General features: G+C 54.8%; 9 protein-coding genes across 9 annotated transcripts; 4 read left to right on the top strand and 5 right to left on the bottom strand.

The window, feature by feature from the left end:
- Nucleotides 1-771: 771 nt before the first annotated feature.
- PG994_013417 (uncharacterized protein) lies at nt 772-1,781 on the top strand (the record flags this gene model as incomplete). The annotated part of the gene is given in 4 exon segments (XM_066864826.1): nt 772-987; nt 1,051-1,266; nt 1,278-1,468; nt 1,544-1,781. The coding sequence occupies 4 exon segments, from the start codon at nt 772-774 to the stop codon at nt 1,779-1,781; spliced, it is 861 nt and encodes a 286-aa protein (XP_066709787.1).
- Nucleotides 1,782-1,954: 173 nt separating this feature from the next.
- PG994_013416 (tripeptidyl-peptidase sed3) lies at nt 1,955-3,794 on the bottom strand (the record flags this gene model as incomplete). Its single annotated transcript, XM_066864825.1, has 2 exons — nt 1,955-2,477; nt 2,542-3,794. The coding sequence occupies 2 exons, from the start codon at nt 3,792-3,794 to the stop codon at nt 1,955-1,957; spliced, it is 1,776 nt and encodes a 591-aa protein (XP_066709786.1).
- A 1,482-nt stretch (nt 3,795-5,276) lies between these two features.
- PG994_013415 (uncharacterized protein) lies at nt 5,277-6,510 on the bottom strand (the record flags this gene model as incomplete). Its single annotated transcript, XM_066864824.1, has 3 exons — nt 5,277-5,372; nt 5,465-6,312; nt 6,426-6,510. 3 exons carry the CDS (start codon nt 6,508-6,510, stop codon nt 5,277-5,279), a joined length of 1,029 nt encoding a protein of 342 aa, XP_066709785.1.
- Nucleotides 6,511-7,374: 864 nt separating this feature from the next.
- Nucleotides 7,375-8,928, top strand: PG994_013414 (uncharacterized protein; the record flags this gene model as incomplete). The annotated part of the gene is made up of 5 exons (XM_066864823.1): nt 7,375-7,450; nt 7,531-7,961; nt 8,028-8,140; nt 8,236-8,524; nt 8,557-8,928. 5 exons carry the CDS (start codon nt 7,375-7,377, stop codon nt 8,926-8,928), a joined length of 1,281 nt encoding a protein of 426 aa, XP_066709784.1.
- Nucleotides 8,929-9,407: 479 nt separating this feature from the next.
- PG994_013413 (uncharacterized protein) lies at nt 9,408-10,412 on the bottom strand (the record flags this gene model as incomplete). Its single annotated transcript, XM_066864822.1, has 3 exons — nt 9,408-9,725; nt 9,782-10,184; nt 10,243-10,412. The coding sequence occupies 3 exons, from the start codon at nt 10,410-10,412 to the stop codon at nt 9,408-9,410; spliced, it is 891 nt and encodes a 296-aa protein (XP_066709783.1).
- A 1,437-nt stretch (nt 10,413-11,849) lies between these two features.
- Nucleotides 11,850-14,187, bottom strand: PG994_013412 (uncharacterized protein; the record flags this gene model as incomplete). Its single annotated transcript, XM_066864821.1, has 8 exons — nt 11,850-12,017; nt 12,109-12,273; nt 12,391-12,764; nt 12,830-13,216; nt 13,296-13,359; nt 13,430-13,632; nt 13,840-13,921; nt 14,053-14,187. 8 exons carry the CDS (start codon nt 14,185-14,187, stop codon nt 11,850-11,852), a joined length of 1,578 nt encoding a protein of 525 aa, XP_066709782.1.
- A 1,327-nt stretch (nt 14,188-15,514) lies between these two features.
- On the bottom strand, nt 15,515-17,239 carry PG994_013411 (major facilitator superfamily transporter; the record flags this gene model as incomplete). Its single annotated transcript, XM_066864820.1, has 3 exons — nt 15,515-16,527; nt 16,568-16,829; nt 16,970-17,239. The coding sequence occupies 3 exons, from the start codon at nt 17,237-17,239 to the stop codon at nt 15,515-15,517; spliced, it is 1,545 nt and encodes a 514-aa protein (XP_066709781.1).
- An 860-nt stretch (nt 17,240-18,099) lies between these two features.
- Nucleotides 18,100-19,214, top strand: PG994_013410 (uncharacterized protein; the record flags this gene model as incomplete). Its single annotated transcript, XM_066864819.1, is given in 3 exon segments — nt 18,100-18,775; nt 18,790-18,904; nt 18,974-19,214. The coding sequence occupies 3 exon segments, from the start codon at nt 18,100-18,102 to the stop codon at nt 19,212-19,214; spliced, it is 1,032 nt and encodes a 343-aa protein (XP_066709780.1).
- A 1,228-nt stretch (nt 19,215-20,442) lies between these two features.
- On the top strand, nt 20,443-21,990 carry PG994_013409 (aminotransferase class I and II; the record flags this gene model as incomplete). Its single annotated transcript, XM_066864818.1, is given in 4 exon segments — nt 20,443-20,646; nt 20,721-20,780; nt 20,918-21,083; nt 21,101-21,990. The coding sequence occupies 4 exon segments, from the start codon at nt 20,443-20,445 to the stop codon at nt 21,988-21,990; spliced, it is 1,320 nt and encodes a 439-aa protein (XP_066709779.1).
- Between the last annotated feature and the right edge of the window lie 441 nt (nt 21,991-22,431).

Genomic DNA, 22,431 nt, shown 5'->3' with positions numbered 1-22,431 from the left:
CATCAACTGCATCTTACAGAACAATCGGAGGGAGGTTTGGTCGTACGGGCCACCAGCGGCGGCGCGATATATACTCGAAGGATGCGACCAGGAGATAACGTTTCTAGCTTACACAGCCGTCTCTCCACGACGGCGCAATCCCGCCCAGACCACGCGATGCCGTTTCGCGCGCAGGGCAAAGAAAGAGCCCCTCGTCTACGGGTACGGAGAAAGCGCGAAGAAAATATCGCGGAGGGAGAGCCTGTCAAAATAAACTTTCTGGGCTAATTCAGCGACGACAGCGCCGGGTTGCGACCTAGGCCGGTTCGAGACTTCGTGAGACTCGAATGTGGATGCGCGTTTGATCTCCCAAGACCTTTTGACCGGGGTCATGCTGGGCACCAACAGGGGTCCAAAAGGGAGCTGGGGGCGCTGTTGTTCGAGAACTTTGGTTGAAACCACGGCCCAAACCTAATGCAATTGCCAGAGGATCCAGATTCCAGAGTTCTCTGTTTCTTGCGGTCTGGCCAGATTGAATCCCATCAATCAGATCTATCGAACATGAGACGAATAGAGCGAACGGAACGGAATAGCCGCCAACGGTGGTGCATATAGTTCCCGCCTCATCCTATATTTCTGCAATAGGACGACCTGAACTGTTTCCCACACAAGGCTTCATCCTCTGCCACGCTCGTCATTCTTTACAGATCAGCGGTTTGCATACCACTCTTTTTCTTAGTTTTCGGTGCCGGTACCCGTAATATTTCACTCCTTTTTTCAACTCGTTTCAAGATGTACACTCAATCCTCGCTCCTCGTGGCCCTGGCGTCACTCGCCAGTCTCGGCGCCTCGCAGAAATGCAAGCTCCAGTTCGACGGCCGCGTCCCCACGGGCTTCGCTGCCGCCGAGTTCGACGCCGACAACGGCATCTTCAACCCGTCTAATGTCGTCGGCAAGGGCCTGAAGCTCAGCGAGGTCATCAAGATGGGGGTCGTGAACGGGTCCTTGGTCAGTTCGCATCCGGTACTCACTCTGGCGCTTAGGAATACTAACCAGAACTACGATAAATAGTTTGACACCAAAACCCAGCCCGTCGAGGTGACCATCAACGACCAGTCCATCTTCGCGCCCAGCGCAACCAACGTGCAGACCGGCTTCCGGCGCGCGGAGCTGCTGATCGCGAGCAACAACGGGACCGACGCATCCACGCAGGGGGTCAAGACGCTGCACTTCAGCCTCATGAAGGACGCGGCCCGGCCGCTCAACTTAACCCACGAGTACCAGCTTGTATTTCTCAGGACAACTCCTTCAGCACCAACCAGTTTGTGCTCAAGACGGGCACGATCCTCGGCGGCGACGCGGCGGCGGACCCGGATACCCTCCAGCTGTTCGGCAACGTCAACAGCAAGCCGCTGCAGACGCTGTTCAGCACCAAGTTCACCGAGGGCGTCTTCCACAACTTCGCCGTCACCAACGACTTCAACAAGAAGTAAGTCTCCAACTACTGAACCAGACGAGTTTCGCATAGCAAACAGTGTTATTAACATTCGTTGTCTTCTTCTAGGACTACCCAGGTTTTCTACTCGCAGGACACCGCTGTGCTCAAAGAGCAGACCAAGGCTCTCGCCAACGACAACAGCGGACAGGGCCAGTTCCACTTCGGCGTCCTGAAGAAGGGCCTTGGCGGCGGCAGCGACATCACCAAGGAGGGCATCCAGGAGTCAGGCATCAACGAGGGCATCGTCTATGGTGGAATATTCATGGAGGACAGCTCTACCGGCTGTGTCAGCCTGTCACCTTGAGTGGGCCGATGATGTTTGACGATGCTCTAGTCAAGTCGGGTCCCAGAGTACGAGTAAGGGGCTTTCCTTAATTAGACTTACTTGGGGGCTACTGGGCCTCTAACACCGTGGGTACAACACCTCGGCTGTACATATATTACGATTGATTCGTTCCCTCCCTTACTTAGGAGTCGCTACATGCGGATTGCATCCTCTACTGTATATAGAGCCTGATACAACTTGTCAAAAGACCCTATAGACCCAAGCCCCGTGACACAGTCGTACCCCTTCGTCGCCTCATATCCAAACTCGACGTCGTCATGATACACACACTGGCGGCTGGTGCCTCCGACCACGTCATCCAGCGCCCCGCGCACGCCGGCGCTCGTGTAAAGCGCCGGGTTCAGCCAGCCCAGACTGGCCTTGCCCGCTTTAAGTCGCGCGTCGTCGATGAGCGCGACCAGGGCCGCGATGACGGGCGTGCTCGCGCTCGTGCCCAGGATACTGGTCTGCAGCCCGGCCCACTGGATCAGGTAGTTGATGCCGATGGTGCTGAGGTCGGGCACGGTGCGGCCCGTGGCGTTGTAGAAGCCCGCGTGCGAGGGGCCCATGGCGGCGACGTAGGACGCGGCGTCGCGGCGCTGCCAGGCGGGCGTCGCGAAGTAGTTGCTGAAGCCGCCGGCGCTGAACGAGGCGGCCTCGAAGGGCGGGCCGCCGCTCGCAAGCGTCGCGCCCACGGCCGTCACGTAGGGGCAGCTCGCGGGGGAAGGTCGGGATGAACATGGGCCGGCCCTCGCCGTCGTTGCTGACGCATTGCGTCGCCTGGCCCGTGCCGCGGACGCCGCCGTCGCCCGAGGCGACCAGCACCGTGGTGCCGCGCGCGGACAGCTGCGCGAAGAGGTCGCACACGCGCGCGGCGTAGGCGCGAGGTACCGACTGCTCGTCGTCGGCGTAGGAGATGCTCAGGACGTGTGGGAAGTGGTCTGAAGCAGCGGGGAGGTTCAGAAGATGCTCCAGGAACTCGAGGTACGGCTCGTTGTCGCTCCGGTCTGAGGGGGCTCCCTGGTCGTCGAGCTTGGTGCCGCGCCCGCCCGTCGGGAAGTAGGTCACGCGCGACGGCCAGGCCAGCGCCACCGCGTATTCGACGTCCAGGCTCGCTTCGGTGCCAGCGCCGCTTGAGGGTAGTTGCGGGTTTTGGCCCCCGTTCACCAACACCACGTCGAAGCTACTGCTACTACTACTACTGTTGCTGCTACTGTTTGTCGTGGTGGCGACGTAGGGCGCGTACTTCTGGAAGAAGACGTTAGTGTCGGCATAGTGGACGTACTGGTCCAGGAAGCCGGCTATGCCGATCCGCGCGAGGGACGAGTGCTGGGTCCCTGTGGGCACTTCGGGAAGTCCGAAGAGCTTTCGCAGACAGCCGGGCGTCACGGAAGATGGACATGTCTGTTCTTGTCGGTTGCGGACCCGTGGGGCACCGGGAATGCCCTGAGAATCAGCACGGTTCTGGACGGGAGGGGTGAAATGCGATATTGGATGGACCAAGTCGATGTGGTCCGCCAGGTGCGCAGGTATCGAGTGATGGAGGGATCTCAAGCTCGTCATGGATCCCTCGAATGAGTACTCGGCCACCTCGGCGTTTAAGAGCGCATCGATCACCGATACTGGGGCGGCGAAGTCGATGTACGACATCCTGACTTTCAGATTGTCCACGCCATTGGCTCGCAACCACCCAGTGACCGACTCTACTGCATTTGAGTCCGGCGCACGGTATTTCTGGAGATCCTCCCGAGTCAGGTGAAAGCCGTAGTCGCCGTGGCTTGGATTGCTGATGATGTCCAGCCGGGCCTTCAGCGTCGCCATTTGCGGTTGGTGCAGATGGATGGACAATGTCATGGTATCCTCCGCATCCGCCTTTCCCTCGAATTCCCATCCTCGAGGCAATTGCTTCACCTGCGCAAGCAGGTGTCGCTCACCCACAGCTGCCCCAGAAGTAAGGCAGCTCAGAGCCAGGAGGCGGTAGATGAGCTGCATGCTGACATGCAACAGACAAGAACAGCTTGTGAGCAGGGCAAGAAACCTAGCCTCCAAGAAGACTCTCTGTTGGTGTTGATCTTGTAGTGGTCTGCCGTACTGTCTAGTCCGGAGACGATACAAGCGCGGAGCACATCCCCGGAGATTGTGTTATCGCACTTCTTAGTGATAGGACAGTTGAGTGCTTAGCGACGAGATCCTCTGCAACCTTCCTGGATCCTGCTGCAACCTTTCGATATGGGATATCCACTAATGTCCTTCACGCCTTACCAGAAGGGCAAAGATCTGTGGCGGAGGATACGATAATTGCCAGATTGCGGGCATTTAGCCGGACTCGCTCGCTACCATCTCCAGAGCTGACAGGGCTCATGACGCAATCCCGATGCTAAATTCGAGGTTCGTTAGCTTCAAGAACCTCGTCTGAGCTTACGATGCCTTCATCCCTGATTTGTTCTTGTGACTGCAAAAGGAGAGGTACTTAGATGGCGTTCCATCCTGAGTACTTAAGTATGTGTGCATGGCCAATAGTGTGAAGCCGGGGTGGGAGGCGGCTAGATCTACCCAGGATCAACATCGTGTACAGTAGGTAGCACACTGCTGACCCACCCAGCGCTACAGGGAGTCTGAGCTAGCTGCCGAGCTTGTAGAGAGAGTATGTAAGAGAAAGAAAATTCAGTATCGCCATACAGATTTAGAGTATGTGCACTTGTTTAATGGCAATATAGGTAGCAAAGGGGCTCTTTTTGCTCGTGACGCTGTCCACAAACGCGTCCAGTGCTGGCGTGTCGCTACTGCGAGTGTCGACGGCCCCGAGCTCAGTAACCCACTGACCAAGCCCAGAGCCTCCGTGTTGGGTCAGCCATAAAAAGTCAACATGCACTACACTAACTCCGATAACGCTCGATTGAGTCATTCTGAAAAGCTTTCGAGTAAATATGCCTGGGAGCCAATGGAGGGCAGAACATAAAGAAAGTCATAAATCGCATCCACCCTTTCTATACAATCATCAATAAGCCTAATCCCTTACATTCGAACGACAAGATCCACCTCTAAAGCATCTTGGCGCAGGGGAAGCGCGCCGGGCTCATAACCCGGAGGTCCTTGGATCGAAACCAAGAGATGCTAATTGCCTTTTTCTTTTTTTTCTTTTTTTCTATTCTCACAGGCCCTCCTTTCTCCCTCGTCGAGTCTTCCAAACACGTCCATGTCTGTTGGAATTTTTTGGTAGCTGTACAAGCTGTGTCAAGATCCTTCCGCCTGGCCAAGTCACTTGCTCGAAAAGTGCATTAGTCCCTCGTAATGGTATTTTGTGTCTTTGCCCTCTACACGCGCAACATGCCCACACTGCATGGTCCGGATCGTCCAGGTTGCCCAGGTATGTTTATATTCATTAGTCGACGCGTGCTCTCAGACTTCAAGTCCACCTACTCTGCCAGCTTTGTCCCGATCCGCGCCACCATCGCCCTCATTGTTGTGGCCTGATTACAAGTCAAACTTCTCCCCTATCAGCTCCTCGCTTAACCTCCACAGTTTCTCTGCAGATTCCGCGTTCTTGGCCCACGGCGCTGGTTCCGCGATCTGGCAATCAGATACGAATGGCTCATTTGAGGCTGCAAGGTGCAGAGTGAGTAAATGGCAACTGCGGTGATCAAATCCAGGGGACTACTTACCGTTGAGCGCGGGTCCAGGGCCGCGACAAGTGTCGTAGCTGATCCCTCGTCCAGCGTTTTCCAGTACGTAGCTGTTTTTGAGATTGCCTCGGCCATCTCGGGGTCATGTTCCCGACCCAAGTTGGTGTCGATTGCTTTGACAAAGTTAGCAACCCGCTGACAAGCCTGACGAAACTCCATATCGCCGAAAGATAGGGGAGGGGACGACGTAGGAAGAAGACTCACCTCCCGGATGAACTGCAAAGGACGCAATGCCCGTGACTTCAATCGCTGCTGCAGGGCCATAGTGAACAGGATGTTGGCGCTCTTGCTCTGCCCGTACGCGACGATGGGCATATAGCCGTCATCGTTCACGCGGTTGAAGGCGGGAGGCATGCCCGACGGCTGCTTCTCCTCGTCGGGCACTTCTTTGCCTTCAATGTTGATGTCGTGGAACCGCACCGGGGAGCAGCGGTGTCCCTGACTAGACAGGTTCACAATGCGCGTCGCGCCCGCCTCGGAGGCCTTCGCCGCCGCCTCCAGCAGCGGCATCAGCTGCTTTGTGAACAGGAAGTGCCCTACGTGATTGGCGCCGAACTGCAGCTCGATGCCCTCGGCCGTGAGCCGCCGCGTCATGACGACGGCGCCCGCGTTGTTGATGAGGAGGTCCAGCTTCGGGATGCGCGCGGCAATCTCCGCGGCGGCCTGGCGGACGGCTGCCTGCGACGCGAGGTCCAGGAGGACGGTCTGGATGTCGATGCCTGGGTGCGCGCTCCGGAGCTCCGTGGCCGCCTGCTCCAGCTTCGCCTGGGTCCGGGACGCGAGGATGATGTGGGCGGGCCCTGCGCCGCGATGGCGCTCGCTGTCGTCTGCCCGATGCCGTTGGGGGCGACACCGGTGATTACCACTTTTTACAAGGGGCTAGGTTAGCATCAAATTTACAGCATCGTGATGATGTCCAGGCGGGGTGTGCTTCTCGTACCATTGCGACCTTTGACCTGGTCCGCGAACGTCTTGGCTACCTCAGACCCAGCTGTCTTCTCTCCCCATGTCGGATTTGATGCCATTGTCAAAAAGGAATATGGATGCACGATGTAGTGTCTTGGTGTTGCATAGAGTACTACGACCCTAGGTGTGTATATCACTTTCAGATGGCCTTGGGATCGATGACGCAATACGAGTGGATCGAACGATACGCCAAAGATTCGGGAACTGTGTTTATCGCCCAAGTCTCATCATATAATCCAACCTCACTTCGTCTCACGGCATTGTCGCCAATAGCGATCGTCGTCAAATGTATTGTCGGTTTCGGCTGGGTCCTCCCGCGGTGGCGTCACGCTTCTTGGCTTTCTGCAGCAGCCCGACAGGAAAACCACCCTCATTGACGGCCATTTTTCTTCTTCCGATGAAGCCTGATCTGCGCGGCGCTCATGATCTATTTGGGACTGTCGCACAAGTGCCGTCGGCCGTCTATCCTCTTCCGACGTTTCGGCATGGTCACGTTCTTCCAGATTCCCCCTTCCGCTGGCAGGGAGCATAGGCTAAGCTTAGATCCGCCAATCATACAGTAACATGCTCGATTCCATGGGCTCTATCAGCGCTGACTGAGGGAACATTCCCCGCGTGAGTCGGGGTAACTTCCCTGTAAACCCCACCCCCGCATGCTACTCTCTCAAAGGGGGGGAGGAGGGAGGGGGCATACCATGGGTTGCATATCAATAGCGGGGCGTTTGGCATGTGCGAGGTCGTCGTCGGAGATGCTACCATGCGAAATGTGACGACAGCAACTTACAGGACGTACACTGCCCTCTCTCATTGACTGGCGATTGTGGTGCTTCTCGGTCTATTCCCATCGCTGTGGCTATAGCTGATTCAAGACCAGAGCGCAAAGTTAGAGAACGTTTAGAACATCACCCCATTACATCTGCACAATGACAAGCAATGGCACGAAGAATGGCTCGATCCATAGGCCGAAAACGGGCATCAAAGTCATCGTAGTGGGAGCCGGTAAGGACAACCCGAAGACACTCATCATCTGCAGCAACAATATGTAATTAGAAGCTCATGACTGTGTCACCTCAAAACAGGCTTCGGCGGCCTCGGCGCCGCGATAGAATGCCACCGCAACGGGCACGACGTCGAGATCTACGAGCAGTTCGCCGAGCTGAAGTCGCTGGGCGACATCATCTCGTTCGGCCCCAACGCGGGCCGCATCTTCCACCGGTGGGGGACGGCGCCGGGCGAGGTCGCGGACCGCATGCGCGCCTTCAGCATCGACCTGCGCGCGTACGGGTTCAACATCCACAAGTACGACACGGGCGAGGTCGTCATCAACCAGCGCACGCCCGAGCCCGACCGCGCGGCGCCCAACTTCAACGGCCACCGCGGCGAGCTGCACGCCATCGTCTACGAGCACGCGACCGTCGAGCTCGGCATCCCGATACACCTGGGTAACAAGATCCGGAACTACTTCGAGGAGGAGGGGCAGGCGGGTATTATCCTTGATAACGGGGAGAAGGTAAGTAGATTAACAGCCCGTAGGACGTGATGAGACATGCGCGCTTCAGCTAAACAACTGGGCTAGGTTGCGGGAGATGTCGTGCTAGCTGCCGACGGCGTCCGTTCCAAAGCGCGCAAGATCGTGTTGGGATACGAAGACAAGCCCAAGAGCAGTGGGTACGCCGTTTGGCGTGCTTGGTAAGTCGCATACGCCCTACCAATGTCATATACCCCCCTGCCAGCGGGTTCTCCCTCCTTCACTTGCTAATTTATACTGCTTTATCGCTTGGTAGGTTTACCAACGAGGACATGCTCGCAGACCCAGAGACGGCGCAGTTCTGCAACAACGGCGACACCTTCAACGGCTGGATCGGGCCCGATATGCACCTGCTCTTCAGCACCATCAAGAACGGCGCCGACTGCTGCTGGGTGCTGACGCACCCGGACGAGCACGACATCGACGAGTCGTGGTCGTTCCCGGGGAAACTGTCCGAGGTGCTCGAAGCCCTGAAAGACTGGGACCCCATGTGCCGCCGCATCGTGGGCAAGACGCCCGCGTCCCGCCTCGTCGACTGGAAGCTCGTGTACCGCGACCCCTTGCCGACCTGGGCCAGCCCGGGGGCGCGCATCTTGTTGTTGGGCGACTCGCCCACCCGTTCCTGCCCACGAGCGCGCAGGGGGCCGCGCAGGCCGTCGAGGACGGCGTCACCATCGCGACGTGCCTACGGCTCTGCGGCGGGAAGGAACACATACCGACGGCGGTCCGCGCCCATGAGCGGATCCGGTATGAGCGCGTCCGGGAAGCCCAGAAGACGGGCGAGAGCACACGCGATATGTGGCACAAGACCGACTGGGACAGGGTGAAAGATGACCCCACGGTCATCCAGTTCCCGCGGCTTGCTTGGATCTTTGAGCACGATGCCGAGAAGCATGCTGAGAAGGTATATGAAGAGGTGGCGAAGCAGGTGTTAACAGATGGTGCTTGATTAAGGGGGCTATTCAATGAGGTCCAATTACTTGGCTCTTTTTTATGGTGTGTATGAGCTAGAAGACATATTTGGAGAGACATAGATCAGCTTGATGAATATGATAGCCATTGGGGTGAGAATATCGGTCGTGCCAAAGCTTCGATCCCGCACCATGCCGAACATTCCCACATAAGATCAGCCAGTCAGTATCTACACTAACCAACATACACCAGGTGTGAAAGGGACAAATGCACACATTTAAGTGGTTTCATAGGCACAACAAAAAGTGTAATATCACACATCGTACCAGAGTAATCAGATGTCACAGGAGAACGTATTTAGCACGTGCGGGCGACCTCTGGTCCTCTATTACCATATTATAGATAAAAATTATACCCTCGTCCTCGCCATCCCCCTTGAAATATCACCCGGACAGCCGCCTGCTTCAGCATCACACCTATAAAAGGGGAGATGACCGAAGCCAAAGAAACCAGAAACTACCATTTTCTGTAGCTGGTACCAACGTCGTTGCCCTTGGGCTTGACCACCAGTCTGCTGTTGCCCTGCGAATTAGGCTTGCCTTTGGCACTCTTGCCCTGTCCGAGGTTGGACTTCTCCACCAGCTTGCCGTGAATGGATTGCGTGCCGGGATCACATGCAAGATCGAAGAAATGCATAAGTGCCTCGGAGCTTCCTTCGTATCTGTTGGCGATGGACGGTTTGCCATCTTCGCTGACGAGTTTGAGGGGTACACCGGCGGCTTGAGGCTTCGGGGTCTTCTCCAGTAGCTCTCTCTTCACAAGGCGGCCATACAGCTGCATGCTTATGTTAGCGCTGCACTGAAATGGGTGCGGGATCTCCGGGTACATACCTGCCATTCGTACCAGACGTCCCAGCCGCCCCAACCAAGACGGATCCCGTTGGGCCTGACATGAGCAGGGTGGTGCCCAGAGAACGTCAAGGTCCGAAAATCGGCCATTTCACCAGGCGAAACGTAGTCCGGGCTATCGGAGATGCAGACGCCCTTCTCCTGCTCCGAAGGATTCATGAACTGGCCCTGCTCCCAGTCGCTACGGACAATACCGGCCTTCTTGAGTCTATCGAACGCAGGCCCCAGGTACTTGTTCATGGTTTCCCAAGGCTTGTCAGAGCCGTTGTCGTTGATACGCTGCGACCGGCGCGGATCGTACTTGGAGTCTGCGCCCTTGGGCTTCTGATGTGGCCGATATGGCCTCGGCGGGTGGTTGTACTCAACGTAGCCCTTCTCCAGCTTGCTATAAATCATCGTCAGCATTTGAACTATGAAAATACCATTGAGAAAAAGTGACTTACGAAATACTCCCTAGTGGAACAATCTTCTCTGGTCCTGGGCCAGGGCCGAAATTGACGTCTCTAGGCTGGGGGACGACGACAATATAGACATCGTCCCAGAATCTGGTGTTACTTCCTCCAATGCCCGCGTATTGCGGACAGAGGAACTTGGTTTGATCATTGTTAACCATCGAGTGGCCTAGATACTCGGGCCATAGCCTGACTCGATGATCTTCATGTCGTTCAGGACCTTGGCGAGGGTGGCCTCTTCGTTGCTGGGGCGGGTACGCCATTGAGCTGGGTATCCGTGGATCAGTTTCTGGTCCTCTTCCGTATAGGGTCGTTGGGCCAACTCCTCGAATCCGGTCTTCTTGGCAAGAGCAGTGGGTGCGGATCCCACTGTCGAAGAGCAGACGGCCGAAGCCAGGGGTTCCACGGAAGCAGTGCCGGGACGGACAGGGACAGTCACTTGTTGTGAAACGGCAGCCTGTTTTTAATTATTAGTATGACCCAACTCAATGTGCAGTTGAATGGTTCTCACAGTGGCTGGTGTTCTCATATCATGGACGCTAAGCCTTTTGCCCTGGAACTCGGCGCCGTTCAGCATTTTGGCTGCCATGCCTGCAATACGCTCATTCGAGAAGAACCGGACACATCTGCCTGTCAGTACTAACCGCCAAAGTTAGCGGAAATGTCATTACACAGAAGTTTGGCAGAGTGCTAACCGGGATCATCACCGAAACGGTCGGCTGGCTTGGACTCTCAGTGAAGGGTGCATTCAGGGACCTCGTGCTTCGAAAGGTAGTATTCGAAGGCTCCCTTGGAGGTTTTGGGGTCGATGCCCGATAACCAGACACCGCGGCGTCCGGCTTTGACAGATTCAACCCAGCCCTTCTGGGACAAGTCAAGGTTGACGTGGGCGAACATGTTGGGTGTTTTATAGATACGCGAGTAGGGATCAAGAGGGCTGGAGAGGGACGATCGGGGTTAATTCTTGAGCTACCTCCTACCACGTCACAATATGTCTTCTGGTGATTGGTTTTCAAATTTTATCTGTATTGTTCTCGGTCATGGCAGAAATAGAAACATGTGTTTTACGACACTATAAATCAGCTACATCCAACCAGTATTGATTTTACTTGGATTTGAATTTAAAAAGCAGATTTTGGAGAAAATGACATGCTCAAACTGTTGGAACAGCAGGAACTAAGGTTTTCCATATTACTCCAAAAGGGGTGCCACGTACCTGCGCGCACGAACCCCTTTTCAGTTTCATCAAGAGGGGCATACGATGCCTTTCGCAGCTCGTACTGAAGATAGACATGAACAACAGAATACAGCAATATAACCCCGATTGAACCCGGAACCCACTTGTACGTACGTACGAAAGCCCATTCAACACAAACCACACTTGTGACTCTTGACAGTGTCGACACAGACCTTCTAGGACTTTCTCAAAGTGATGGGTGAAATCAAAATGCATGGTAGCCAGAGTCCTGAACCTAATACTGGCCAGTATCCTGAAGGTATTAACACTATCATCCACCTATTGCCATGTTCTGTATACTACGTAAAAGCCCGACTTTTGAGGTATCCGTCCCCAAGAAGACTATCAAAAAAATCGTCTTCTAGACCTTAGCGTCGGCAACAACGTGCTGCTTGGTGGTGGAGGAACCGCCGTCTCCCTCTTCGTGGGTGGCATGCGGCATCTCTGCCTCTTTATCTTTCTCGAGGGCAGCATGTGCGCCAGTGCACTGGTAGCCGCGGAACTTCCTCGCCGGAACACGGGCTTCGAACTGTTCGGGAGTTTGGACAGTTAGGTGTCATTGGCCCCTTATGTCATTTCGAAAGAAATAGCAGAGGAAGGTTGCTGGAACATGGACATACCATTTCATCTATCTGCTCAAGGGTTCGATCCTTGGCTTCAGGGAGGTAGAAGTAGATCCAGACCATGGTGATGAAACATGAAGGCGCCCATATGTAGCCGTACTTGGGACCCCAGTTGAGCGAGTCCGGGTTGATGAAGTAGGGCGCCGTGAACGTCGTAAGCCACTACCAAAAATCATTAGTAAAACTCAAAGGACGATGTATCCTATTTCAAGGGAATGAAAATGGCTCCTTGTTTGTCATATCTAAGAAACGAAAGCGAGAAGCAACAATATGACTCACAGCACCAAAGAACCCAATCGCAGTAGCGATCCCGAACGTGTACGAGCGCAGCCGCTGCGACGACAGCTCCCCGCCAGACAGCCAGGCGTAGGGGCTGATGAGCCCATTGTAAGCTACGATATAGACGACCGAGATGGCCACGATGACCTTGCCCGTCCTCGCGGTGCCCGGCTCGACCGTGTAGACGATGGCGATGATGAGCTGCGCCAGGCCGCATAGCGCGAACCCGGCCATCATCATGGGGCGTCTATACCCCCACCGCGTGATGACCAGGTTGCTCATGACCAGGCCCGCGACCCCGACGCCAGTGAGGATGCACGAGTTGGTGAAGGCGTCGCCGACGTCGGCCATGGAGAAGAAATACGTCCCGTACGCTGGTGCACAGGGCCCTTTTGTCAGTATCACTTGTACTTGAGAGGGGCGGGAGGGAGAAACTTACAGATCAGGAACATGGCGCCCGAAGCCGCCTGCGTCGTCAGCCCCAACACGGCGATGCTAGTGCGCCGGCGGTCGATGGGGTTGCGGACCAGGTCCAGCAGCCCGATGCTGGACTGGAGCCGGGCCTCGGACGCGAGGGCCGCCTCCATCTCGGCGAGCTCGTCGGCGACGCTCCAGTGCGCCGGCGGTGGCCGGAGCCACGTCAGGCTCTTCTCGGCCTGGGCCGTCTGGCCGCGGGCCGCGAGCCAGCGCGGGCTCTCGGGCAAGAAGAAGAGGGCGAAGAACAGGATGCCGGGCACGATGTGGACGGTGCCCAGAGGGATGACGTAGGAGCTCCGGTCGGGCCTTTCGGCGGTGCCGTAGTCGACTAGGTTGCCGACGAAGCTGCCTGTAATGGGAGGGTTCGGTTAATTAGCATTATTGAGATCCAGAAAAAGATGCGGCAGGAGTTTTGCTGAAAACCTTACCTAGCGCCACCCAAAGAGTGAATGCCGAAATACCAAGACCTCTGAATTTCGCTGGCACAATTTCCTATACACAACTATTAGACCAATAGCACGCCAAGAAACACGTCAGAACCGTTCTCAGATTGCCAGCTTACCGTGATGTAGAGCTGCGCATGTGTCATGAGCAGCCCATTCGCCAGCCCAAGGATAAGCCTCCCGGCGTAGAGGCCGCCGATGTCGACCGTGGCTTGCATGATGGCAACGGATACGAAGACAAGAACGCAAGCGATCCAGAGCGACAGCTTGCGGCCGACCCAGCGTGACGTGAATCCTGCCGAGGAGGACGAAACGAAGGCCCCTATCGACTCTCAGCGTCAGTATTGTTCTTTTTGGAATAACTGAGATGTCTCAGGTGGGAATAAAGGCAACTCCTTGAATAAACGGCGAATCCATCCCCCCGAGACACTGGGATAACAAGAACTAACGACTAGAACGACTTGGACTAACGACTGGAACAACGACTAGAATAGGAAGGAATAAACCCCGAAAGTCGCTTACCAAGCACCATGAGCGAGGAGATGAGCTGTTGGCGCTCCGATGAGAATGTTCCACTTGGGCAGCGCTTCCGAGGGAGGCTCGCCAAAGACCTGGAGATCTCACTGTTAGCCCACAGTGACATGTCTGTGCTAGCATTGGCTCATCATAGAATACGGAACCTTGGCATCGGTCGGAACTACCAAAGGAGTGAAAGGGGTTGACGCGCCTTGAGAAAACCGACCATCGCCTGGAGACCACCGATCACGCCAAAGTCGAGACCATATTGGAACGAGCTCAGTGACACGAAAGTCATGGCCACCAAGGCTTTGATATGAAGCCTGGCGCCTGCCTCTTTGTTCGTGTGTATTGGAGCCATGATGAGATAGAGAAAAGCCAATAGCTCTATAAATTGGAAAGAATACCGATGATAGAGCCCATACTCAAAGTTCTACCATTTGAAAAGAGGAAACGAAGTCAAGTCAACTGAAAACCCTAATCAGAAATCTCCAAGTGATACCCTTCAGCTAAGAGGAATCACCAATAATGGCACATGTGCCGGTCCCGTATCGACAACGGCTGCACGGCATCCTTTAAAGTCCCGATGCCCCAACCCAGCATCTAGGTCACACACACACACGCGCGCAAGGTTAGATCTGCTCAAGTCTTGCTTAATTGCAGTTGCATAACAGCGGCGCACACTCCCCTTCAGGTTAATTCTGGGGCCGATCGCCATTGAGTGTCCACGGATGGGGGGACCCAGTTCGGCAGATCAACTTGGACAGGGGGTCGCTGAACTAGACTTCCCCGCACTCGACCACTTGGCTGCTACCTACCCCAGATCCGATGCCATGCCTCTGTGGAGGGTTGAGGGTGTTCAAGGACTTGTTTACATAAATGTATGGGTAGCAGCAGCAGGTCATATGGCTGATGGGGTAGGATTACAATACGTGTGCGACATATGCATCTGTCCTCGGACCTGTCCCCGATAGGATATGAGTTACACGAGATGCTAGGTCTTTCCTTACCCCCTTCGCTTACAACAGATCAAATTGCCCGCAAGTATTCCTCAGCCTGATACTAGATATGGTATTGGTGGCTTTTCTCGGATGCTTGCATATGGTCATCGCCACAGTGTGGAGTGTCTCGCCTGTTGGTGAGTCCAGAAGCTAATGGATAGCTGCACAGTGGATGGCCACGTATATACCTAATGCATGTCATTTAGTCGCTGTTGCCACTGTGGGCTCGTAGTGTCACTGATTGAAGAAGTGCGGTGTGTCAGGCATCTTTAATGTGAAGTGGTGCAGGCCAGGGGTCGCATCATTTGCAGCGTATTTCAATGCTCAGGGGCTTACAAGAAATTTCAAATAGTACTAGAAGGAACATGAAATCGACGGGACAACCTATGACCGCCGACATCATGAAGTTAAGGGATAGGAAGGGAAACAAGTTAGGAAGAGGGAGAAGGAAAGAATTAAAAAAAATAAAAAAAATAAAAAAAATAAAAAAAATAAAAAAAATAAAAAAAATAAAAAAAATAAAAAAAACCTTGAAGGTATTAGAATTATGTTTGTTATGGCTACTAATTCTATCTATCATGGAGTACCTGGCTTCTTCTACACTCCATGCCCTCTTGTGGGTATGTATCATTCTATGGCTCGTATCTAGTGAAAAAAAGGCGCAATCTGCTCGCAATAAATCATCATCTAGGTCCTTAGACCATTGTATGGAGATGCATCTCCTTCACTCTGCTGATTCTTCTCCGACTCTTTCAGTTCTTTCCGTTCAGCCCTGGCGAGTGACCTCTGTCTTCGCTCCTCGCGCCATTTAGGCCCATTTTTCTGGATAGCCCACAGTACAGGTCCACCGGGTATTAAGAACAGTGACGCTATGATGGTGTACGACCATCCACGCCCAATTGCCCTGATCATGATCTCGATGATGGCGGTCGCGACCGCACCGGACAGACAGCGCACAAAATTGTTCGCCGCGGTCGCCGTGGCCGGGGCCTCCGGGTATAGGTCCACAATCAGGGTGTTGATGATCTGGAAGCTGCCCGTGACACAGAGGCCGATGAAGAAGGTCAGGACCAGCGGCACGGCCACGTGGAGCTCGGCCTGCAGCACCCAGCCGTACGCGATGTACACGGCGCCGCCCACGAGGATGAGCGGGAAGATGAGCTGGATGCGCACGCGCTCGATGGGGAAGTCCTTCAGGTTGTCGCCGCGCTTGCGGTCGATCTTGACGCCGAGCTTCTTGGCCGTCCGCCGGTAGTTCCAGTCGAGGATGAAACCCTGCGAGATGGAAGATGTCATGCACGCGACGCCGACGGGTAGGTAGCATAGTCCGAGCTGGATGTTGTTGTAGTGATAGATGTCCGCGAATTGGGTCGACAGGGTTGCCGTGCAGGTCATGAAGCCCACATAGATCAAGGCGTTGTAGCCGAGCACCAGGGCCATATCCTTGTTGCCCAAGACGCGAAGAGTGTTGAAAGGATTGGGGATGGGGAACTTCCTTTTCGCTTGGGGCGGCCTTGATTCGTTGATAGGTATTCGTCGAAATCGGATGTAATCGAGCAAGGTCATGTTCCATCCTTGAGGCGGAATCGAGCCGTTCCCCACAATCTTCCTCCCGTTTCGGGGACCGCCAGGATGTAGGGGACCAGGAAGACGACGGACACGATGACGCAGAACCAGAAGACGGACGGCCAGCCCAGATACTGGGTCAGTAGACCGCCGATGACGGGGCCGAGGACGGACCGACGGTAATACCGGCGCCGACGATGCCCATATACCGACCCCTTTCGGAGCTCGGAGCTATGTCGGCAACCACACCGTACACCAGAGCAATGGTGCCACTGCTGCCACCGCTCTGCATCATGCGAAATACGAGCAAAGCCGCAAAGTTCCTTTGGAGGGCCAATCCGATGTTGGCTCCCAGGTAAATGACCATGGCGATGATGAAGGCCGGTCGCCTGCCGGCGGCATCGGCCAGATCGCCGAAAATGGTGGGCGCCAGGGCCTGGAAGATCATGTAAGTGGTAAGCGACAAGTTCGCCTGGCCGATGAGCACGCCCAAGTCCTTGGCGATGGACGGGAGCGCGGGAAGTAGATGTTGGCGGTGGTCGGGGAGATGAAGGCCGAGATGCAGTTCATGGCCACAATCCAGTAGATCATCTTGGTGGAGAAGACGGTGTAGGCCGGTCCGCTAGAGGCTCGCGAGACCACCGCCAGGTCCTGCTCGGCCTGGTCCGCATCGTCGCGGACGGTGCCGTTGAGGCTGGGACGGCTCGAGCTCTGGGAATTCCTCGAAGACGAGGCCGCGGGTGAGGTAGCGCTCGGGTGAGTCCGAGCCGACGACGGGCGCTCATCGTCGTTGGAGAATGGCTGGGCCGCGGGTTGGCTCTCGTGTTCTTTCGTTTCGGCATTCATAAGGACGATGGGCGGAAGGTTAGGGGACGGGAATGCAAAATTCCATGGCGGATGAAATAATTTTACCAGTTCAGCCGGTGAAGGGGGCAACGGTGTAGATAAAAGATGGACCGGCAATGGTGGGGGGCGATTTCGGATCTCAAAGAAGCATGATAACAGGAGCGTCCATGAGAGGGTATTTTGCGCTGTTGGGTTATTCCCGTAGAGGCCAACCCACCCTTTGGCGGGTATTCGGATTTATTACCGCCATGCTGCAGGGGCGATTTGCGATTTGCTGGGGATTGCAACGGTCGTGAAGGCCACTAATCCGTCCTAGTGTCGGCTCTTAGAATTTTTCGTTACGTTTATCACCTCGGTGCTCGGTGTCCATCTTCGGTCTTAACTGAGCCGCCTGACACTTTTCTCGTGAGAAAGAGAGAGAGCTGGTGAGGCTTGAAAATCAACTAATACCGAAAGGTTACGCCTGAATGACCAGACGACGTTCAAACGATCAGTCAGCCAGGGGCATGCATACTGTACCTTACTTACTTAAAGTTCAGGTTTGAACGAGACTGGACGAAGAGCCGCCTCCATTGGCTGCGACTGATTGACTGATTCCTGCGCTGTTGTGGCACTATTTGCAGCCACACCTCAGTAAATCTGTGGCTAAGCACTAACGTCAGAGCTCCGTACGTGCGCTACCACCCAAGCTGCATCGTGGCTTCCTTGTTTAGGTAGAGAGCAGCGAGCGCTGTAGAATAAATTTGGTCAAGTGCTGATCAACACCACCCGGACAGCGACCATTCCAACATTCTACACTGTAATACGGTTAATGGCTAACGACTTAATGATGTGATGCCAATCGTTTCCACTATATCAAAATGACCGACATCACGCCCCTCTTCGACAGCTTCCTGTCGCAACATAAAGCTCCGCCTACCAAGCGTGCCTTCAGTGCCGATAGTCTTGACGAGTTCCTCAAGGAGGCCTACAAGATCAACCAGGCCATAACCTCACTGCATACCGACTTGCGCAGCATCCGCCAATCTTATCTCTCCACCGCGCCTCCCCGAAGAACCCTCATCCGCTCCGCCCAACATGACCGACAATCTCGGCCGCTCACCGATCGCGAGCGCGAGGAGATCGACGCGAACTCCAAGTCCATGCTGCGTCAGCTGAATGCGAAAATCCGCGAGCTTTCCGATGCCGAGAATACGCGGCGGGAGATGAAGGCCGGTCTGATTGCCAAGAAATTCGGAAGGGGATTGGGGGCTTTGGGAGCTTGGGCAGCCGGGGGTGGAAAGACCAGCAAGACGGTGGAGCACGCCACGGCGGAGGACAAGGCGAATACGCTGAATACGCACCGTGAGAGCGTGCTCTGGACATTGCGACAGCGGCTACAAGAGTGCGTCAAGACGCAGCAGGACATGATGGAAGTGCGACTGCATCGCGAGATGGAGAAGAACCGTAGCGTACTCGCAAAGGCTACGACATCGAACATGGCGAGCCTGGGAATTATGCCTGAAAGCCCCGGCAAAGAAGGGAGAAGCAATCTCAGTCACTACCACCAGGACAGCAACCATCTAACGACGCGGCGCAAGACTTGTCACCCGAGCAGATTCAGATGTTCGAGCAGGAGAACCACGATATGCTGAAGCATTACGAAAGCACACTGGACCAAGTCAGGTACGTAGAGTACCTACCATCTCCCACGGTTTAACTGTTTTCTTCACGATGCTAACTCATCACCCACAGGACGGCCGAGAAGTCCTTACTAGAGATCTCGGAATTGCAAATACAGCTTGTCAATAACCTAGCGACACAATCTGCACATATCGAACAACTAGTAACAGATTCGTTCAACACGGCGGAGAATGTCGGAAGGGGAAACACGCAGCTGAAGAAGGCGACTCAACGGCCGAGCATGGCCAAGTATATGTTCTACACAACGGCCGGACTCTGTTCATTCCTAGTTGTCTGGGATCTCATAATATGAGCCAGCGACATCGTAGTCGAATAAACCACCAATACTCGCATATTCCATATCGTCACATGCCTGAACACGATGCCGCTGATATACCCATAAATGGATACTGGCTGCTAAAGTGGTCGGTCAAATCATCACATGTCAATACCCAGATCGGTTGAGAACGGGACTGTTAGTCTCAATATCGGGATTGGTGCGCTTCAAAGGAGGTAGGTCCACTCCGGTCGCGGCACCTTTCCATCCTGTAGGAGAATTTAGTGGTCTGGTCAACCTCAAGGAGATTTATCTAGGATTGGTAGTATCTGTCAAACTTGAAAATGAGGTTCGAGAATCTTATCTTATGTAGTGTTTTACAGAGAAACGCAGGTAGACAGCCACTACAGCCAACAACCGAAGATGCCGACGGTTTAACGTAACTTTTAGTAGCGAGTGAGCTGATGATACGATTTTGGGGCAAGGGAAAATGCCTCGGCGCCGGGTGTGAGATCATAGGCGACTCAACCCCCAAACCGGGCAAACCCACTACCCACCACCACCAGCACATGACATGATTGAGCTGTCTTAAGGAACCGGGCGTGTCATGACAGGAACCATCAAGCCGACAAGGTCCCACGGCTTCTTCCCCAACCGGGTATGCACGGTATCAATTAGATCTGACAGTGGACGGGTCTGCGCGGGCCTCGCTTCATGTTTTTCTGGGGAGTTTATTATTAGTTGACGTTGTTTCAATACTTGCCCATCAATAGTCGCCTTTCTCTCACGCGTCCTCGACGATAATTGCCTCAAGAAACAAACACCACGACGCCGCCCAGACGGACAAACTCCAGTTTACCGGTCCTAGCATCTCCTTTGGCCCCTCACCCAGACTGCCCAGACTCATGCGGTTCTCCCCTTAAACAGGAAACGATTAGCAGCTACCCACGGAGTTCAACAGTGAACCCCTGCGTTTGAGACCCTACAGGCCCCACGGTTACCTCAATCAGCCCATCGAAACGACCTGAATCCAATCCTCCTACCCGCCTGTGACCAACAAACCAAACGACTACAGCGCCAGCTCCAGCTCCGGATCCTTCCCCAGCCCTTTCGCCCGCGTCCCTGCTGCCAGCCAGCGTTAGCGTTATTCTTAGTACCTATCCCAGTCCCTCCCAGTCCTCTAACTTATTAACCTAGTCGCCCGTGGGGGAGAGAGCTATATCTGCCTTCCCGTTCCCGTCTGCCTGCCTGCTGTCTTTCCAAAATGCCCACCATCAATCCCAGCAACAAGTTCGACCCTTCCTACCACGCCAATTCAGTCCGCCGAGTGCACAGCATAGTCAAACAGATGTCGCCGCCGTCAGCAACCAGTTTCACCGCCGAGGTCGTACCTCAGGCACCCGAAGATCCTCTCTTTGGCCTGATGCGAGCCTTCAAGGCCGATGAGAGTCCCGACAAAGTTGACCTTGTGAGTCGTACCACCTTTGGCATCACGCGATCGTGCGCGCGAGGGGTATCGGGATTTTGCCTGACAATTCCCAGGGCATTGGTGCCTACCGCGACAACAACGCAAAGCCTTGGGTTCTGCCAGTAGTCAAGAAGGTATGTGTTTTATCTTTCTGTGATCTCTTCATTTACGTCATTGTCGACATCGGAGCGCTCCGACGAATGGCCTCAACCCACCCCACCTCCACTTCTCTCGATGACCATGATAGCTAATTGTACTATTACACAAACAGGCAGACGAAGCCCTTCGCAACGACCCCGAGTTAAATCACGAATATGCGCCGATTGCCGGACTCCCGTTTTTCACCAGCAAGGCGGCCGAGCTGATCCTTGGCGGCGCCGACTCGCCTGCCATCAAGGAGAAGCGAGTAACATCAGTGCAAACCATCTCCGGCACCGGTGCCGTACATCTGGAGCCCTCTTCCTCGCCCGATACTGGACTGGCAACAAGAAGGTGTACATTTCAAATCCCACATGGGCCAACCACAACCAGATCTTCGGAAACGTAAATGTGCCCATCGCCAGCTATCCCTACTTCTCCAAGGAGACCAAGGGTCTGGACTTTGATGGCATGAAGTCCGCCATCCTCGGCGCTCCCGACCGATCCATCATCCTACTACACGCTTGCGCCCACAACCCTACTGGTGTCGACCCGAACTTTGAGCAGTGGAAGGAGATTGCCCAGGTCATGCGATCGAAGAACCACTTCCCCTTCTTCGACTGCGCCTACCAGGGCTTCGCCACGGGCGACCTAATGAAGGACAACCTGGCTGTCCGTCACTTCGTAGAACAGGGCTTTGAGCTGGTGATTGCCCAGAGTTTCGCCAAGAACTTTGGTCTGTACGGCGAGCGAGCCGGGTGCTTCCACGCCGTGACTGGCCCCGCGCCCGACGCCGAGTCGACCATCACCCGCATCGCGTCGCAGCTGGCCATCCTGCAGCGCTCCGAGATCTCCAACCCGCCGCTGTACGGCGCGCGCATCGCGGGCACCGTGATGAACGACGCGAAGCTGTTCGCCGAGTGGGAGGAGAACCTGCGGACGATGAGCGGGCGTATCATCGACATGCGCAAGTCGCTGCGGGCGAAGCTGGAGGAGCTCGGCACGCCTGGCACCTGGAACCACATCACGGACCAGATTGGCATGTTCAGCTTCACGGGCCTGACGGAGACGCAGGTGATGAAGATCAGGTCCGACGCGCACGTCTACATGACCAAGAACGGCCGCATCAGCATGGCGGGTCTGAATACGGGGAATATCGACTACTTCGCTAAGGCCCTAGATAAGGTGGTTCGGGATACGCAATAGTTAGTGGACGATGGATGATGCGCTAATTAATGGGGGGGGCATTTTCGGCCGCTCAGTGAGCTCAGCTTCTTCCGACCCAGGCGGATGGATGTATTGATGTCGGGAGATCTTCATTTTCGTCTCCATAGATGGCAGGACCAAAAGTTACGTAGTTCATGAGATATGCTCTTAGGAAGATCAATATATACTTGAGTGCTCAGTAAACATCAATATGCACCTTGATCCGTTCCACATGTGAATGATTTAGGTCGTGAATGGATCCCCAGTCCGAGATGACCAAGAACCGTAAAACTAAGCGAACACCAATTTGAGTTAACAAAAACTATAGTGGTTTATTAGGACATGACAAACTCTAAAGACGATGTGCTGTTAAGGCGGCGAAGTTGATGGGTGTACCATGAAATGTCCTTAACTGAGACGCGTCGCGTATCGAGCTTCATC

The sequence above is a fragment of the Apiospora phragmitis genome (genome assembly GCF_038363925.1).
Source record: "Apiospora phragmitis strain CBS 135458 chromosome Unknown utg000011l:1.0-3236445.0:1.0-3240683.0, whole genome shotgun sequence".
Classification (NCBI taxonomy): Eukaryota; Fungi; Ascomycota; class Sordariomycetes; order Amphisphaeriales; family Apiosporaceae; genus Apiospora; species Apiospora phragmitis.
This window is presented reverse-complemented; position numbering and strand designations above follow the sequence as displayed.